The following is a 19,656-nucleotide window of genomic DNA, read 5'->3' as shown; positions in this document are numbered from 1 at the left end:
CAGATCTAAGAAGCTCAGAGAACACTTGGTAGCATAAATGCCACCCCCCCCAAACCCTAAGCATATCATTTTCAAACTAGAAAATCATAAATAAAGAAAATATCCTGAAAGAAGCTGGCAAGGGGTGGAGTGGGGGAAGTGCCTTACCTATACAGGAACAAACATAAGAATTGCATCCAACTTCTCTTCAGAAATCATGCAAGGAGGAGAGAGTATAGTGAAATATTTAAAGTGTTAGCAGAACAAACCACTAACCTAGAATTGTGTACCCAGAGAAATTATCCCTCAAAAGTGCAAGAGAAATAAAGACATTTTCAGACAAAAATTGGGGATATGTGTTGCCAAGTAGCCCTGCCTTGCAAGAAATGTTAAAAGTTCTTTAAAGATAAATTAAAAGTTCAGTTTTCTTCTATGGCAGACTTGTATAAATATGAATACATTCAAAATATAAATGTATAAATAAAAATAGACCTCAAGTCTCAGTTCAACTAAAGAAAAATAAGTAAGTGCTTTTATGAGATATTTAGCTAAAAGTGCAATTCCTGTTCGTCTTTTGCACACTAGTGGAGACTGTTCCATAACCAGAGAACCCACTTGCAAATTTGAAAACTTAATTAGCTTCCTTCTTGGAAACACTCTACTTATTCTTACATTTATCAGCTTCTGAGAACATGACAGCAGGTGTAAGAAGCTTCTCCATCAGTAATCCAAACTCGGTGCCTGTCATTGTAAGGAATATGCAACTGATGCTGGAGACCAGGGATTTCATTCCAGCTTTTGCAGGGAAGAACTGAGCTTGTGTAGACCATGATCTCTCTCCTGCATCTATGACAAGAATTCTGCTACTGCTTGATGAAAAGGGGGTCACTGAGAACTCTGGATTTCTTTATGCTTATTTGATTCCAATGAGGGGGCAAGTAAAGGCTCTGAGAGCCTGATGGTTGCTCTCTCTGAACTCAGTAAAACATTGTAAAAATAGTACATGAAAATAAAAGGTAAATGAAACTGATAAAATTTTATTATTGTCTTGTAAGTGTGCAGAAAATGATACTCTGTCTTGGTTTTCCCTTAGTTGTATCAAAGTCTTGAAAATTTAGCCTTTACCAAAGCATTTTGTTTTCCATCTAGGCATAACACTTCTGCTCTAAACTCATATAAACTATTGGAACATATTCCTCAATTACCGCAAAAAATCCTTCAATTTCCTAGTAATTAGTTACAGAAGAAAGCTATTATGATAAAAACAGATGGTATTTGTTCTAGCATATAAGTGAATAATTTATGTTTCATATGAGAGTAGAAGTCACAGCATCAAATGATCAAATCTGAATAGAATGTTTATCAGTAGGTTTTTCGTATCCTCTCCTCCAAATTTCATCCTCTCGTTTCTTGAAGAGGTTAACAAAGACAAAGTGTGGCCTGCCTGTGTTCTCTCAGCTCAGTCACTTTCATGTCTTTGAAACCAAATAATGCCATGGGGCTGAGATCTTCTCAGCTGAATCCATGAAAAATAGTTCATCTTTTCACAAACTGGTAAACAAGTGAAGCATTTCAATTCACACATTGGGAATGTCACCATTTACCATGTGATTTGTTGATTAGGGAACAAAAAGGAGAGATGGTGAAGTGAGCAGTTAAGAGTAAGAATTTAGAAGCCTGTTTGCCTGGGTTTGAATCTGATCTTGAATGCTTATAACTGTATAATCTTGGCTAAGTTGCTTAACTTTCTGACTACCATTTGTTGTGGGGATTAAATGAATATATGTATTTGAAATTCTGGCTCATGATAAGTGCTCAGTAATTGTTAGCTGATTATAAAAGCTACTATAAAATCTTCTATAATATTGAGAAACTAAGAAGTCACTTGTGTTCAGGGAGAGAAAAATTACCATTTCGGTAGTTAATTATTTAGTAAATAAGCAAGAAAAGAAGAATACATGACCTAAAATAATAATGAAGCCCTTATATGTACAATGTGCTGTATCAGGACATTTGTCTACTGATAGCAGTATAAATTATTGCTTTTACCTGGAAAGAACTTATCCTTAAAAATTTATTCCATAAATTAAGTGAGGAACAAGATAAAATACATAAAAACTTAACCAATAGTTAAAATTATAAGTATGTGGACAATTAAGTTTTAAAGGTTATTTTCAGTAGGAGATCGCTGTGTTACAGAAAAGTCAAGGGGAGGCATCATGGGGAAATAGAAAATTGAATCAGGCTTTAAAGGACAGACACACATTAAATTTGTTCATTATACAATTATTTCTTAAATAGGCAACAGGTGTTTTTGTAGGTTTGATGAATAGAATAATAAACAAAATAGACAAATTCAGACACCAAAAGAGCTTCCCTCATGAGGCTTGAGTCTAGCTTTGTCTACAGTGTTCAACTTTCTCTTACAGAAATATCCTATGAGGATTTTGTTCTAACATAGATATTGCTCTTGCTTACTATAACAATTGACCTGTTTTATGTGATGATTAAAAGATAAAGTTTTGTTTTGTTTTGTTTTTGGAAACAGTATCACTATGTTGCCAAGGCTGGTCACAAACTCCTGGGCTCAAGCGATCCACCTGTCTCAGCCAACTGAGTAGCTGGGACTATAGGCCCGCGCTAGCACACCTGGCCAAGGTCTAAGTATTTAAGTGCTGTATCTGTCACTTACTAAATTATGTGGCCATGGACAAGTTACTTAATTTAGAGCATCTACACATCATCAATTTTAATAACATACATGATTTTAATAACTTTAATTTTAATAACTTTAATAATTTTAATAACTTTACATGATTGTAAAGATTGAATTAAAATAAATGAATTTAATTACATGATTGAATTTAGTCAAAAATAATTTTTCAGCTGATGATAGTTATTCTAGAATGTGGATGAAATGTGGATAAAACAGAACATAAGATAAAATAACTAAAAAATTTAAGTATAGATTAAGGTTTAGCTTTCCACTCTCCTGCTATTGATTATGTTATTTTACTATGGTTAAGGCTGAGTCACCCTTTATTTCCTATTGACCTTATTCCATCCAATTATTTGAACTGACTGTAATGGCTTTCTTGTTTGGTTTCTTTAGTTCACAGGTTTTATGCACAGAATGAAACATTCTTGCCCTGGTGTAACTTAATGTAAATTCTAAGATGAATTCGCGTGAGCAGGTCTCAGATATAATACTATTACATTGAGCTACGGTGCCAATAATTAGATCTGTATCTGGGGGCTCATTTAACAGGTTTCTTCATTGAAAGGAGGGAAAATAACCTTTCTAGGCTTTCCTTTGGGAGGAATGCTTTTTGGGTATTCAATTTATAACTCGTACATACATGGTAGATGCTCAGGAAGTATTATAGAAGAAAAAAAAGGAAGGATAACAATCTAGCAGACAAACAAGCATCACTCTCCAACAAATCAGCACCTGGTCCTACCAAGGTCCTTTTCCATGTTACCTCTTCAGACATCGGGAGGAGCTTTGTGATCTGTGCATGGGGGAATGGATCTTGTTTGCGGTTGGCTGGGAGGACTCTCAGCTTCCTGTAATAACAGAACTATGAATATTCACTCAGAGAAACAAGCTGTTGGCTTGGTAGTGTTTTAGGGCTCCCAGACCCCAACCAGAGTCCGCAGTAAGTCTCATGGACAAAGTGGAGAAGCCCTTGGGAGTTTCGTTCTTGATTTTCTCTTGGCAGCTGTGCTGTGAGTTTTGGGGCTCTGGAAATATCATTGAAAAGAGCAGTTTGTAGTATCTTCTTTAAAAGTCTGCACTTGGACACAGGAAGGGCAGCATCACACACCGGGGCCTGTGGTGGGGTGTGGGGATGGGGGAAAGATAACATTAGGGGATATACCTAATATAAATGATGAGTTAATGGGTGCAGCACACCAACATGGCACGTGTATACATATGTAACAAACCTGCACGTTGTGCACATGTACCCTAGAACGTGAAGTATAATAAAAATAAATAAATAAAATAAAAGTCTGGAAGTTATAGAAGGGTGGTTAGGGCCTCTGTGCTCACCTGTGGGGACTTGAAAAGAGAGTATATCTTCCAAAAGTAGTCAGCCATGAATGAATGTCCTCTGTCTGTGGTTCTCTGTTTAAACAGGGGTGAACAGCCTCCGTATTCTGGAGTAAAGTCCTTCATTCCTGAGTATCCAGGAGGGAATGCACACCATTCTTAATTTTATTTATGAAGAGAGAACGTTCTCTAACTTCTACTGGTTCTGGTAGGGTCTGGAAAAGGACTTGTGTCTTTGACCTTAATTCAATCAAGCCAGATGGAGCAGGGAGACAAAACGTTTTAAAGAAGCGCTTGGAAAAGAGAAATTTTATAGTGTTTTGAATATGCTGGTCTCTCATCCTGGAGATTCAGGCACCTACTTCTGTGCTTTGAGGCACAGGGTCCCCAACCACCTGCAGCCTGTACCACAACCTGCATCCAGGACCCTTCACACAGGCCTTGCCTTGCAGGTGTGAGTGAAGGTGTCGTCTTTATATGTAGAGGGAACTTCTTTACAACCTCTGTCTCCAAACAGAAGTGAAGGATAATGCAGAATCTTTCTTATGTGATGAAGCTGAATTTATATTAAATTAAATTTCATTTTGTTATTATTGAAATTTCATTCTTTAATGTAGATTCTGCTGTGCTGGTTCTGGGCCAATTTGCCCACCGATCCCTTCCACTGCTCTGTCCTTTACTGTAAATGGGCAGAACACTGTGGCACAGGCTCTAAGGCCAAGAGGCAAGTTTTCTCCATGCTATACCCTCACCAACAGTATTTTACCCATTTGCTTGTAAATTCATGATGTTTCCTGTATTTGTATCATCTATACTATTATTTACTTAATTTAATATTAAATTAACTTTTTTTTTCTTTTTTTTATTATATTTTAGGTTTTAGGGTACATGTGCACAATGTGCAGGTTTGTTACTTATGTATATATGTGCCATGCTGGTGTGCTGCACCCATTAACTCGTCATTTAGCATTAGGTATATCTCCTAATGCTATCCCTCCCCCCTCCCCCTACTCCACAACAGAACAGTCCCTGGAGTGTGATGTTCCCCTTCCTGTGTCCATGTGTTCTCATTGTTCAATTCCCACCTATGAGTGAGAACATGTGGTGTTTGGATTTTTTGTCCTTGCCATAGTTTGCTGAGAATGATGGTTTCCAGCCTCACCCATGTCCTGAATGGTATTGCCTAGGTTTTCTTGCAGGATTTTAATGGTTTTAGGTCTAACATTTAAGTCTTAATCCATCTTGAATTAATTTTTGTATAAGGTGTAAGGAAGGGATCCAGTTTCAGCTTTCTACCTATGGCTAGCCAGTTTTCCCAGCACCATTTATTAAATAGGGAATCCTTTCCCCATTGCTTGTTTTTGTCAGGTTTGTCAAAGATCAGATGGTTGTAGATATGCGGCATTATTTCTGAGGGCTCTGTTCTGTTCCATTGATCTATAGTTCTGTTTTGGTACCAGTACCATGCTGTTTTGGTTACTGTAGCCTTGTAGTATAGTTTGACGTCAGGTAGCGTGATGCCTCCAGCTTTGTTCTTTTGGCTTAGCATTGACTTGGCAATGCGGGCTCTTTTTGGTTCCATATGAACTTTAAAGTAGTTTTTTTCCAATTCTGTGAAGAAAGTCATTGGTAGCTTGATGGGGATGGCATTGAATCTATAAATTACCTTGGGTAGTGTGGCCATTTTCACGATATTGATTCTTCCTACCCATGAGCATGGAATGTTCTTCCATTTGTTTATATCATTTTTTAAAGTATAAATAAAGAGCTTTCTCCACTTGTCAAACATGCTTCAATGGCTTTCTATTGCTCCTGGAATAAAGTGTGGTGGCTTTCAGGCTGTGGTATAAAAGGATCTATATAATTGAAACCTCCCTTGGCCCTTCGGCTTTAAATTCTCTTTTCCTGGCTCTCTGTGCAGCAAAATTTCTGATTCTCTTTTAATTTTCTGAACTTGCCATGTCCTTTCCCACATGTAGGCTCTCTTTCATCCATCCGAAATGCTCTTCCCCTAAATCTTACTGAGCCTGACTCAACAAGAGTCGTCCTTCAGGTCTCAGCTCAAATGTTACTACTGTAGAAAAAAACCTACTGACCTCTGCTGCTCTTCCTGACTAATGTAGCCATCTGTAATCCTCCCCCAACTCTATCAGAACACTCTGGTTATTTCTCTTATGTTAATTATCATAACATATGTTACATTTTTGGTTTATTTGCCAGTATGTTCATTGTCCATACCTTCTATTAGAATACAATCTTTATGATGTCAGGGGTATTGTTGGTTTAGTTCATGGCTTGATTCTTTTGGTTTTTTTCTTTTTTTTTTCCAACTTTTATTTTAGGTTCTGAGGATACATAAACAGGTTTGTTATATGCGTAAATTGTATGTCACAGGGACTCAGTGAAAAGATTATTCCATCACCCAGGTAATGAGCATAGTACTTGATAGGTAGTTTTTGGATCTTCACCCTCTTCCTACTCTCCACCTTCAAGTAGGCCCCAGCGTCTGTTGTTTCCTTCTTTGTCTTCATGTATAATCAATGTTTAGCTCCCACTTATAAGTGAGAACATGTAGTGTTTGATTTTCTGTTCCCGTATTAATTTGCTTAGGATAATGGCCTTTAACTGTATCGATGTTGGCGCATAGGACAAAATTTCGTTCATTTTTATGGCTGCATAGTATTCCATGGTATATATGTACCACATTTTCTTTTTCCAGTACATCATTGCTATGCATCTAGATTGTTTCCACATCTTTGCTATTGTGAATAGTGCTGCAATGAACATGTGTGTGTGAGTGTCTTTATGGTAGAATGATTTATATTTCTTTGAGTATATACCCAGTAATAAGATTGATGGGTCTGATAGTGTTTGTTTTATGTTATTTGATAAATCTCCAAATGGCTTTCCACAGTGGCTGAACTAAGTTACATTCTCACCAGTGGTATAAAAGCATTCCCTTTTCTCCCCAACCTTGCCAGTATCTGTTATTTTTTTTACTTTTTAGTAATAGCCTTTTTGATTGGTATGAGATGGTATCTCATTGTGGTTTTGATTTGCATTTATCTAATGATTAATGATGTTGAGCATTGTTTATATGCTTGGTGGTTGCATTGATGTCTTCTTTTGAGAAGTATCTGTTCCTGTCGTTTTCCCACTTTGTCTGTTCATGTTGTTTGTTTTTTGCTGGTTAATTTGCTGAAGTTTCTTATAGGTTCTGGATATTACACCTTTGTCTGATATATAGTTTGCAAATATTTTCTTACATTCTGTAGGTTGCCTGTTTACTCTGTTGATAGTTTCCTTTGCTGTGTAAAAGTTCTTTAGTGTAATTAGGTCCCGTTTGTCAATGTTTGGATCTTTTTGCAATTGCTTTTGGAGTCTTTGTCATGAAATCTTTGCAAGGCCTCCAGAATATAATTTCATAAGTTTTCTTCTAGGGTTTTTATAGTTTTAAGTTTTACATTTACATCTTTATTTAGTCCATCTTGAATTTATTTTTGTATATGATAAAACAAAGAGATCCAGTTTCAGTCTTCTGCATATGGCTAGACAGTTACCCCAGTACCATTTATTGAATAGGGAGTCCTTTCCCCATTGGTTGTTTTGTTGGCTGTGTCGAAGATCAGGTGATCATAGGTGTGTGGCATTGTTTATCGGTTCTCTATTCTGTTCCAATGGTTTATGTGTCCATTTTTGTATTATCACCAAGGCTAAGTTTTGGTTACTTAGCCTTGTACTACAATTTGAAGTTGGGTAGTGTGATGTCTCCAGTTTTGTTCCTTCTTTTGTTAAGGATTGCTTTGGCTATTCAGGCTCTTTTTTTGGTTCCATATGAATTTTAGAATGGCTTCTACTAATTCTGTGAAAAATGACAATGATAATTTGATAGGAATACTGTTGAATCTGTAGATTGCTTTGGGCAGTATGGACATTTTGAGGACACTGATTCTTCCAATCTATGAGCATGAAATGTGTTTCCATTTGTTTTTGTGGTCTATGATTTCTTTCAGCTGTGTTTTGTAATTCTTATTTTAGGTATCTTTCACCTCCCTGGTTAGCTGTATTCCTAGATAAATTTTTTTGTGTGGCTATAGTGAATGGGATTGTATTCTTGATTTTGCTCTCAGCTTGGAGGTTTTCAGTTTATAGAAATGCTATTTATTCTTGTACATTGATTTTATATCCTAAAACTTTGCTGAAGTTGTTTATTAGGAGCCTTTTAGCAGAGGCCATGGAGTTTTCTAGGTCAAAAGTCATATAGTCTGTGAGGATAGAGAGTTTGACTTCCTCTCTTCCTATTTGGATGCTATTTATTTCTTTCTCTTGCCTGAACGTTCTGGCTAGGACATCCAGTACTATGTTGAATAGGAGTGGTGAGAGTGAGCATCTTTGTCATGTTTTGGTTCTCAAAGGGAATGCTTCCAGCTTTTGCTTGCTCACTATAATATTGGCTGTGGATTTGTAATAGACGGCTCTTATTATTTTGAGGTATGTTTCTTTAATGCCTACTTTGTTGAGGAGTTTTAATCTGAAAGGATTTTGAATTTCATCAAATGTTTTTTATGTCTATTGAGGTGATAATGTAGTTTTTTTTTAGTTCTGTTCATGTGATGAATCACATTTATTGATTTGTATATTTAAACAACCTTGCGTTTCAGAAATAAAGACTACTTGATTGTGCTGGATTAGCTGTGGGATTTGGTTTGGTAGTATTTTGTTTAGGATTTTTGCATGTATATTCATCAAGGATATTGGCCTAAAATTTTCTTCTTTTGTTGTGTCTCTTCTAGGCTTTGGTATCAGAATAATGCTGGCCTCGTAGAATGAGGTAAAGAGGAGCTCCTAGTCCTCAATATTTTGGAATAGCTTCAAAAAGTACCAGCTCTTCTTTATATGTCTGGTAGATTTTGACTATGAATCTTTCTAGTCCAGGGCTTTTTTCTTGTTGTAGGTTTTTATTACTAACTCAATTTCAGAACTCCTTATTGGTCAGTTCAGAATATTTATTTCTTCCTGATTCAATCTTGGGAGGTTGTATTTTTCCAGGAATTTACCCATTTCTTCTAGGTTTTCTGGTTTATCTGCATAGAGGTGTTCATAATAGTCTCTGAGGGATTTTTGTACTGTTCCTGTGTCATTTCTGATTGCATTTATTTGGATCTTCTCTGTTTTTTCTTTATTAGTCTATCAGTATAGCAATCATTTTTATTCTCTCAAATAAAAACCATTTGGTTTTATTCATCTTTTGTATGGTTTTTCATCTCCATTTCATTCAGTTCAGCTCTAAGTTTGTTATTTCTCTTCTTCTGCCAGCTTTGGGGTGGGTTTACTCTTGGGTTTTTTTAGTTACTCTAGATGTGATGTTAGGTTGGTAATTTGGGATCTTTCTAACTTTTTGATGTGGGTGTTTAGCACTATGAACTTTCTTTTCAACACTAGTTTAGCTGTGTCTCAGTGATTCTGTTATGTTTTATCTTTGTTTTCATTAGTTTCAATGAATCTCTTGCTTTTTCCTTAGTTTCATTGTTTACTGAAAAGTCATTCAGGGGCAGGTTGTTTAATTTCCACATAACTGTATGGTCTTGAGAGATCCTCTTGGTATTGATTTCTATTTTTATTGCACTATAGTCCAAGAGTATGGTTGGTATAATTTGGAGTTTTTTTGAATTTTTTGAGAATTGCTTTATAGTCAAGCATGTGGTTCATTTTAGAGTGCAGATAAGAAGAGTGTGTATTCTGAGGTTGTTGGGTCGAGTGCCCTATAGATGTCTGTTAGGTCCATTTGGTCATATGTCGAGTTTATATCCCAAATATCTTTGCTATGTTTCTGCTTCAATAATCTGTCTAATACTGTCAGTGGGGAGTTTAAGTCTACCAGTATTATTGCTTGGTTATCTAGGTCTCTTCATAGGACTCTAAGAATTTGCTTTATGAATCTGGGTGATCCAGCGTTGGATACATACTTATTTAGGATAGTTAGGTCTTCTTGTTAAATTGAACACTTATCATTATTCATTATTTAATGCCCTTCCTTGTGCATTTTCATTATTGTATTTAGAAAGTCTGTTCTAACTGAAATTAGAAAAAGTAACCTCTGCTCTTTTTGGTTTTCTATTTACTTTGCAGATTTTTCACTGTCTCTTTACTTTGAGCCTATGTGTGTCACTGCTTGTGAAATGTGTCTCTAGGAGACAGCATACAGTTGGGTCTTGCCTCTTTATCCAAATTGCTACCCTCTGCCTTTTAAGTGGGGCATTTACTCTGTTCATGTTTAAGATTAATATTGATATGTGTGGATTTGACCCTGTCTTCGTGTTGTTAGCTGATTGTTATGTAGACCTGATTGTGCAATTTCACCAGGCGTGGTGGGTGATGCCTGTAATTCCAACACTTTGGCAGGACAAGGTGGGCAAATTGCTTGAGCCCATTAGTTTGAGACCAGCCTGGGTAATATGGCAAAACCTGTCTCTACAAAAAAATAAAAAAAATTAGCTGAGTGTGATGGTGTGTGCTTGTAGTCCCAGCAGGCTGAGGCAGGAGGATTGATTGAGCCTGACCAGTCAATGCTGCAGTGAGCCATGATTGTACCGCTGCACTCCAGTCTGGGTGACAGAATGAGACCCTGACTCAAGAAGAAAGAAAGAAAGGAGAGAAGGAGAGAAAGAGAGAAAGAAAGAAAGAGAAAGAAAGAAAGAAGAAAGAAAGAAAGAAAGAAAGAAAGAAAGAAAGAAAGAAAGAAAGAAAGATAGATGGTGGAGCTGTTTTACAGTGTCAATGGTGTGTCCTAATTGTGTTTTTGTGGTGGCTTGTAGCAGTCTTTTTTCCCCATGTTTAAGCATTCCTTTAGGGACCTCTTATAAAGCAGGTCTGGAGGTTACAAATTTCTTTAGCATTTGCTTGTCTGAAAATAATTTTGTATTTCCTTTGCTGATAAAGCTTAGTGTGGTTGGCTATGAAATTCTTGTTAGGAATTTATTTTCTTTAAGGATGCTGAATATAAGCCCCTAATGTCCTCTGGTTTATGGGGTTTCTACTGAAAAGTTCACTGTTATTTTGATGGAGTTTCCTTAGTAGATGACCAGCCCCTTCCCTCTAGTGGCCTTTAATATTTTTTCTTTCCCATTAACCTTGGAGAATCTAATGACGACGTGTCTTGGAGATGGTTGTCTTGTATAATGTCTTGCTGAGGCTCCCTGAGTTTCCTGAATTTGAGTGTTGACTTTTCTGGTGAGGTTGGGAAAATTTTTATGGACAATATTCTCAAATATGTTTCCCAAGTTCCTTGCTCTTTCTCTCTCTCTTTCAGGGATGCCATTGAATTATAAATTTGGTCTCTTTACATAATCCCATATTTTTCAGAATTTTTGTTCATTACTTTTTATTCTTTTTTCTTTATTTTTGTCTGACTGAGTTGATTCCAAGAACTATTCTTTGACCTCTGAGATTCTTTCCTCAGCTTGCTGTATTCTCCTGTTAATACTTAACAGTTGTATTATAAAGTTCTTGTAATGAGTTTTTCAGCTCTGTCAGAACAGTTTGGTTCTTTCTTAAAATGGCTATTTTGTCTTTCAGATCTCATATTATTTTATTTCTTTACATTGTTTAGACTCCTTGGATTGGGTTTCAATTTTCTTATGAATCTCGATGTTCTTACATCCAAATTGTGACTTCTCTGTGTGTCATTTCAGCCATTTCAGCGTGGTTAACAACCATTGCCTGGGAGCTAGTGTGGTTGTTTGGAAGTAAGAAGACACTCTAGCTTCTTGAGGTGCCAAAGTTGTTGTGTTGGTTATTTATCATCTGTGTAGGCTGATGATCCTTTAATATTTGAAGTTCTTGTCCTTTGAATGGTTTTTTTTACTTTTATATTATTTTATGCCATTGAGGGATTTGACTGTGGAATAAGTTGAGTTCAGTCAACTGGCTTCATTTCTGGATGATTTCAGGGGTCCCGGGTTCAGATGAGCATTTCTGCACTGCATGCTCTAACCCTATGGGGTTGGGACCAGGCCCACTGCTTTGTTCTCTGGCCCCTTTAGGTTAAGTACCCGCTGAAACAGAGGGGCTGAGGTGTTACTGGTTTGCTGACATCAACACTCCACTTGGGGGTGCTGGCGAAAGCACTTCATTGAACTTGTGGCAGCAGTATCTGTGCTCATGTACACATGTGCCAGTGGCAATGGGGGGAGGGTGTGGATGTGTGTCAGCAGTGGCCTGTCTGCAGAAGCTCTCTGATGGTTAGGCAGAGTTTGCTGGTGAAGTAGCTATGGCATCAGTTGCCAGGGAGTGCCCTCATTGGACACCTAAGGCAGAGTTGCAAGTAGGCATGGTCAGGTAGGGACCCCAGAAGAGGTCGGCAGACAAGCGGGTGCTCAGATCAGACTAGTCCTGACCCATGGGCAAGACAACCCTACTCTGTCCAGGTCTGACAGTCAACAAAGGCTAGAGCCACGTAAAGGAGCATGGTGCACCTTGGGGAATGGGCATCCCTACTGTGCTCACTGCCACTATTCCCATGCTAAACACTCTGGGCTTCACACAGGCTAGAGTCCTGTCACTGCCAGCACTCCAAGTAGCTCTCCCTGCCAGCTCAAATTTCTATGGGCGTCATGGGTTCTCCTGCAGTTAGGATTAGAGGTCCATGGGAGGAGTTAGCAAATGCTCACCTATCTAATTCAGCCTTTCCTCGGGAGACATTGAGTATCATGAATGAGTCCCAGTGCTTGGCAGCCCAGGTTCCTCTCACTTTGGTCCAGGGTCTGAGTCTTCTCTCCATCCATTCTCAATGCATTCTTTCTGATGACACACTCAGAGAATGCAAGTCTTCCTGATGGTCTGATCTCTTGGTAGGAGAAGCTCTTTCTGGCTGTGTCTAATTGACCATCTTGGAGCTTCTCTTTCTGGCTTTGTTCTTAGTGCCTAGAATAATGACTAGCTCATAGTAATCAGTCAAAAAATCTACTGAATGAATGAAGAATGAAATTTGTTTGGCCCTCCTCTCTTTCTACCTTTTCCCTTTCTCTCATTCCCACTCTAGCAACTTTAACCTTTGTGTATGTTGTCTCTACTTCACTATGTGGGGCAGCTCAATTATCTCTGGCCCTCACCCCTGGACTCAGAACCCAGTCTTTTTGTACTTAGTGGCTTCTATCAAATAGATTCACTCAGGGCCTCAACCTTTCCTCACTTAATTGACCTCACCTTATCAGATGTGATGTGAAGGACTGAGTCAACTCTTAAGGCTAGTAACCTGTAGTGAAATATCTAAAAGAAAAAAGACATACCTAAAAGATGTTTGGAAAGTATAAAAGTAACTTCTCAAGCCTAATAATTATGAGCACATATCAAAGTTTTATTTCAAATTACTGCAAGAGAAAAAGCTCTTCAAGAAACAAATTCAAATAATTAGCCTTGGTATATTGTTACAGGAATCCAGATTTTTAAAAATCTGGTTAAAGATCATTATTACATTCAAATGACAGTTGCATAATTACCCTGCTTTTGACTGCCTGTGTAGTGGCTATTAAGCTTCTCACAAGATTAATGGTCATTTGAGTTTGTAACACTAATTTTCCCGAAGGAATCTTTATTTCATTAAAGGATATTAGAAAATTGCTCAAGCATTTTATTGGAAGTGATGGTTAATTACCATATGGGGCTATGTATATTATATCCTCCAAAAAATGCCTGCTTCATACCAGTTTGGAGAAACTTATTATATCCTCCATAAAAGGCTTGTTTCATACCAGTTTGGAGAAACTTACCTTTCTCACATGTAATTTAAATCTTTACAAGTCTTTACAACTCCTTTAGTGAGGAGTTGTCAGGTCTTGGATTTTGTCCCTTCTTGCAAGCTAATAAGCTTGTATCGTTGAGGCTGTCAATAAAAACACAGGGCTCTTTAGTAAGAGACAAAGGATTTTTATTACTTATGGCACAACAAACAGCATGAACATTGATATATTTCCATCAGTTTCTCCTCCCTTTAAGTCCTCAAAGGATGATGTAATGGGTAGTAAGGGATGCTATGCATGAAGTGGTAGTGTGTCACAGCTGAGGAACTCTGAGCTTAGGAAGTTCATTGCTTTTATAACAAGCACTTAGCCTGCTTGCTCTTTGTCTTAGAGGGAGACATTACCTCATCTCCCAAGATTGCTTGCTGGCATAACTCTGAGAAGTGACCCAGGTAGAATGCTCATGTCATTACACTGTTGGAACACTCATCAGGTCACGTTTGAGTACAACAGACTCATGGTGGACTGCCTTTCAATAATATCCACTCCATGGTCCTACACTGGGTTAGTTGCTAGAAATTTATTTTATGACTATGCCACTTTGTCAGTCATTCTGATTGGTGTAACTGAGAGATGTCATGACTAAATGCATTACATTTGTCTCAAATAGCATTTAATTAAGGCTACTATCAGCAGAACTCTAAGAAGCAGAATGAGACCAACCTGCTATGCTTGATCCAGCCAAATGTAAGTTCCAAAGTACAGACAGCTAGCACGTAGTACTTTATCTATTATAACCCATACACGAAAGTTTAGACTGAAATGTTGATCTTTGTCTGAATTACCACACAGAAAAAAACCCTACCATTCCCAATATGGAGATGTTGTATGGCCCCTTTTCCCCAGGCATAACCCAAAATGCACAAGTTAATCCAATTTGGGATTTATTATTAAACTTGATTTGGATAAGCACTGCATCACTTTGGTTAAACTACATGGGCAGTGTCAGTGCGTATTTGCAATATTTGCAACCTCTGTAGCCATTCATGACATAACCCAACTGTCAAGATATCAGGGGAAGCATATGCATTTTTATCAGTCAGTTTGAAACAAGGTTGTGCTGATTCTTGTGTTTGTATACTTATGAAGATGAGGAATTTATATTAGAAAGCTGCCACTGATAGAATAGTCTGGGAGCCATATTCACAAGAGTTTTCCTGTTTTCATGGAATGTGGAAAGAGATAACAAACCAATAGCAGGTCACAGAGTTGCTGCCTGGCTCCAGAAGACAATATGGTTGTTTTTCTATACTTGTTCTAGCATACAAACAGAGTATTAGACCCTCACTTCTCCCCACTGGCCAGGGTCTAAGAGTTTCTCTTGCTATGTGCTCATCATCACTAATCATCAGAGAAATATCCGTCAAAACCACAATGAGATATCATCTCACACCAGTCAGAATGGCTATTATTAAAAAAATTATAAAACAACAGATACTGTTGAGGCTGCAGAGAAAAGGGAACACTTATACGCTGTTGATGGGAATGTAAATTAGTTCAGTCCCTGTGGATAGCAGTTTGGAGATATCCCAAAGAACATAAAACGAAGCTATCATTTTACCCAGCAATCCCATTGTTGGATATATATGCAAAGGAAAATAGATTGTTGTACCAAAAGGATACGTGGCTTCTTATTATTATTGCCATGCTATTCACAATAGCAAATATATGGAATAAAACTCTGTGCCCATTGATGGTGGATTGGATAAAGAAAATGTGGTACATACATACCATGGAATACTATGTTGCCATAAAAAGGAATGAAATAATTTCTTTGCAGCAACATGAATGGATCTGGAGGCCATTATACTAAGTGAATTAATGCAGAAATGTTAAACCAAATATCACATATTCTTACTTATAAGTGGGAGCCAAACACAGAACCTACGTAAACATAGCAACAACTATGGATTACCAAAGGGAGCAGGAACTGGGGAGTGCATTAAATAGTACCTATCCAGTACTATGCTCACCACCTGAGTGTAATATAGACATGTAACAAACCTGCACATTTACCCCTCATACCTAAAATATAACCTAAAATATTTAAAAATAGACACAAAATTAGCACCATTTTCAGAAGCATTTATTTTAAGATAAATTGCTTTTAAATGAAATCTTGTTTTGCAATACTCTGAGGTTCACAAGACATATCTAGAAAATTTGCTATTAAAAAAATGAAAATTTACTATTGTGGAAGGTGAAGATGGTGTAAAACCAATCGGGGAGAGGTCAGTGGTTTTTGTTATTGGTCGATTATCTTAACACTGTCCTTTGGGGATATGAAAGAGTTTTATATATTCTTTAGACATAATTAGGCAAACAGGAGTCCATAGGACAGGTTTGATGCTGTATAAAGTCTGTCATTTTGCTAGCACTGATACGGCTCTTGGGTCCACCACATCATTCAATGTGTTGACCCATTTATATTATGTTTTGTTACAAATCTTACAAAGAGGGTCTGAGGCTTCTTACAGACTTTGCTTCAGACATTAGATTTTGTTTTAGTAAATTTTCCAAGACTGTAGTGGCTGCCAGCTTGTGTTACTTTCACTTTTCCTCTGGTTTTTGTATTTACTGAGAAATGGTCATGGTTTCTGTCAAGTGCAATGTACCCTTGGAGAGAGGAATTTCAATATTACCATCTATTCCTTCATTTATTTCCTAGGTAGTTGTTGGTGGGAATGGGAAATGTTAGCCTCAGCCATCTTTAGTGAATACCGATTACATGCCTCTTGAGTGGAAAAGAGCCTGCTTCATTTTTGGCCTCTTCAAGGACACAAAGCACGTTGTGGAACAGAAGAGAACAGTAGTTGCCTGTCCTTGTTTATCTATAGACTCAACTGAGTTTCTTGCATAGATAGCTCCCTGATAGATTTGGTTTGCTGGTTACGTGAGGATGAACAAAACCTGTAACTTTTAGAGATTGATTCCTAGGTATCAGCTTTATATAAGAAAGGCAATAAGAGGGACAGGACAAATGAACAGGCACATTGGGTTTTATTGACAGTCTAGGTACTAAAGGCAGGTTCATCTCAATTGCACCAACCTAAGCAAGTGCTGTTTTGGCACAGATGCATCACTGGTGCAAAATGGAATGACAAAATCCAAGCTCCTCCAGTTCCTGGCCTTGTTAAAAAATATTGCTTAGGCTGTGGGCTGTAACCATGTTTGTTTTGTTCAGCTAGATTTTAGGCCATTTCATCTTGGAAGACTTATTTTGAGTTATAAGACATTTTTTTAAAAGTTGTACATAACAGAGTAGTATAGGAATATGTGGCCTGACATTAAGAAGAGCTATACAGTGTGAAATTCTCCTTGAGTTGCAAGAATCTCACTCAGACTTCTATAATAGAATCTGTTATGTCTGATTTCTTAGTTCAGGAAAGTGGCTATTAGAAATAAGTAGTCTTACTTACACAAGAGTTGCCATTTGATGGAAACTCATACACACATATATACCCCTCTGCCTTTCTCACACATACATTGACTTTGACTTTTAATATAGCTTCAAAGCTTTATTAAAACTTTTTATTTTTAATTGATACATAATATTTGTACATATTTATGTGGTCCATGTGATATTTTGCTATGTGCATAGAATATACAATAATCAAGGCAGGGTGTTTAGAATATCTATTACCAAGAGCACTTATCATTTCTGTGTTGAGGATATTTCAAGTCCTCACTTCTAGCTATTTTGAAAGTACAATGTGTTGTTGTTAACTTTAGTCACTCTACTCTGCTATTGAACATTAGAACTTATTCCTTCTGTTTCTACCCATTAACCAACCTTTTTTTATTCCACCAACCACATCCATATCCTTCCCAGTCTCTGATAACCATCATTCTAGTCTCTATCTCCCTGAGATCAACTCTTTTTTTTTTTTTTAGCTCCCACCTATGAGTGAATTCATGCAATATTTATCTTTCTGTGCCTGGCTTATTTCATTTAACATAATGACTTCCAGTTCCATCCATGTTGCTGCAAAGAACATGATTTCATTCATTTTTATACCTGAAGAGTATTACATCGTGTAACTATACAACATTTTCTTTATCCATTCACCAGTAGATAGACACTTTGTTGATTTAATATCTTTGCTATTTAGAATAGTGCTGCAATAAACATGAGGAGGCAGGTATGCCTTCAAAACACTTATTTCCTTTCCTTTGGATAAATACTCAGTAGTTGGATTGCTGGATTGTATGCTAGTTCTATTACTAGATTTTTGAGAAATTTCTCTACTGTTTTCCAGAGTGGCTGTACTAATTTACATTCCTACCAACAATGTTTGAGAGTTCCATTTTCTATGCATCCTCATCACATCTATTATTTTGTATATTTTTAAAATAGTGATTCTAACTGGGATAGGATGATATCTCATTGTGGTTTTGATTCACATTTCCTTGATGATTAGTGATGTTGAGCATGTTTTTTTTTTTTTTATTATTATACTTTAGGGTTTTAGGGTACATGTGCACAATGTGCAGGTTTGTTACATATGTATCCATGTGCCATAATGAGCATGTTTTAAATACCTATTGGCCATATGTCTTCTTTTGAGAAATGTCAATTTAGATCTTCTACCCATTTTTAAATGGGATTGTTTGACTTTTTATTTTTCTGCTGTTGAGTTGTTTGAGTTCCTTGTATATTCTGAATTTAACTAAAGTGTCATATTTTCACTTTTAACAGTTCACATAACGCAGGTCTGTAGTTGGAAAACATCTTTGATCACTTTCATGAGTCCTCAAGATGGCAGTGTCTTCTCAGGGACCTTGAGGAAAGCTCTCATGTGCTCCTGTGGTGGGGAGGGGAGGGGGGATGCATGTGCACTTGCAAGTGCACACATACACATGAATAAGAGCAATAAGAGCAAGACAGAGGGAGAGATGAGGGAGGAGCTTAGTGATGGAGCAGAGGTGTTAAGAAGAACATATTTTTTCTAATTGGTAGGACAGATTTCTTTTATGATTCCTACAGCAGAAAAATAAGAAACATTTGAGTTATTTTTTTTTCGTGTTTAAGGTTTGAATCCTTGGTGAACCAGGGCAGAAAAGAATGATGAAATCCTTGAGAGTTTTACTGGTGATCCTGTGGCTTCAGTTAAGCTGTGAGTTTTGGGCATCTCTGTAGAAACATAATGTATATTGTTTGCAATTATTGTATATTCTAGGCCTGTGGGTAGAAACATGAGTGGTTTTTTCTCTAACAAAGGGAGACTGGGGAGAGTGGGGTCCCATGAAAAGATGATTTAAATTCTGGGTACTAAGTGTCCCCTACCCAATCTGTCTTCTCTGTCTTACCACTGTCTTTTTTCACAGGGGTTTGGTGCCAACAGAAGGAGGTGGAGCAGAATCCTGGACCACTCAGTGTTCCAGAGGGAGCCATTGCCTCTCTCAACTGCACTTACAGCAACAGTGCTTTTCAATATTTCATGTGGTACAGACAGTATTCCAGAAAAGGCCCTGAGTTGCTGATGTACACATACTCCAGTGGTAACAAAGAACATGGAAGGTTTACAGCACAGGTCGATAAATCCAGCAAGTGTATTTCCTTGTTCATCAGAAACTCACAGCCCAGTGATTCAGCCACCTACCTCTGTGCAATGAGTGCACAGTGCTCCCCAGACACCTGCAGTCTGTACCCAAACCTCCTGAGCCCTAGGAATGCCTGATGTAGAGCTTAGACTGCAAGGCAATGGAGTTCTGTTTGCTCTCTAGATGCAAATGAAAACTAAGAGCAGTAGTATTGAGGGTTTGATTAATTTGGGACATATTTTCATAATTCTGAAAATTATTGAGACCCCAAAGGAAAATAAA

General features: G+C 37.4%; 1 gene segment (V, D, J or C); it reads left to right on the top strand.

Moving 5' to 3' along the window:
* Positions 1-14,463: 14,463 nt before the first annotated feature.
* Positions 14,464-19,559, top strand: LOC134731421 (T cell receptor alpha variable 12-3-like). The segment is given in 3 exon segments: positions 14,464-14,517; positions 18,863-18,947; positions 19,159-19,559. Coding segments are annotated over 2 exon segments (405 nt in total).
* The last annotated feature ends 97 nt before the right edge of the window (positions 19,560-19,656 follow it).

Source organism: Symphalangus syndactylus, chromosome 9 (assembly GCF_028878055.3).
Source record: "Symphalangus syndactylus isolate Jambi chromosome 9, NHGRI_mSymSyn1-v2.1_pri, whole genome shotgun sequence".
In the NCBI taxonomy this organism is placed as follows: domain Eukaryota; kingdom Metazoa; phylum Chordata; class Mammalia; order Primates; family Hylobatidae; genus Symphalangus; species Symphalangus syndactylus.
Note: the sequence above shows the minus strand (reverse complement) of the source record. Positions and strands in the feature narration are given on the sequence as shown.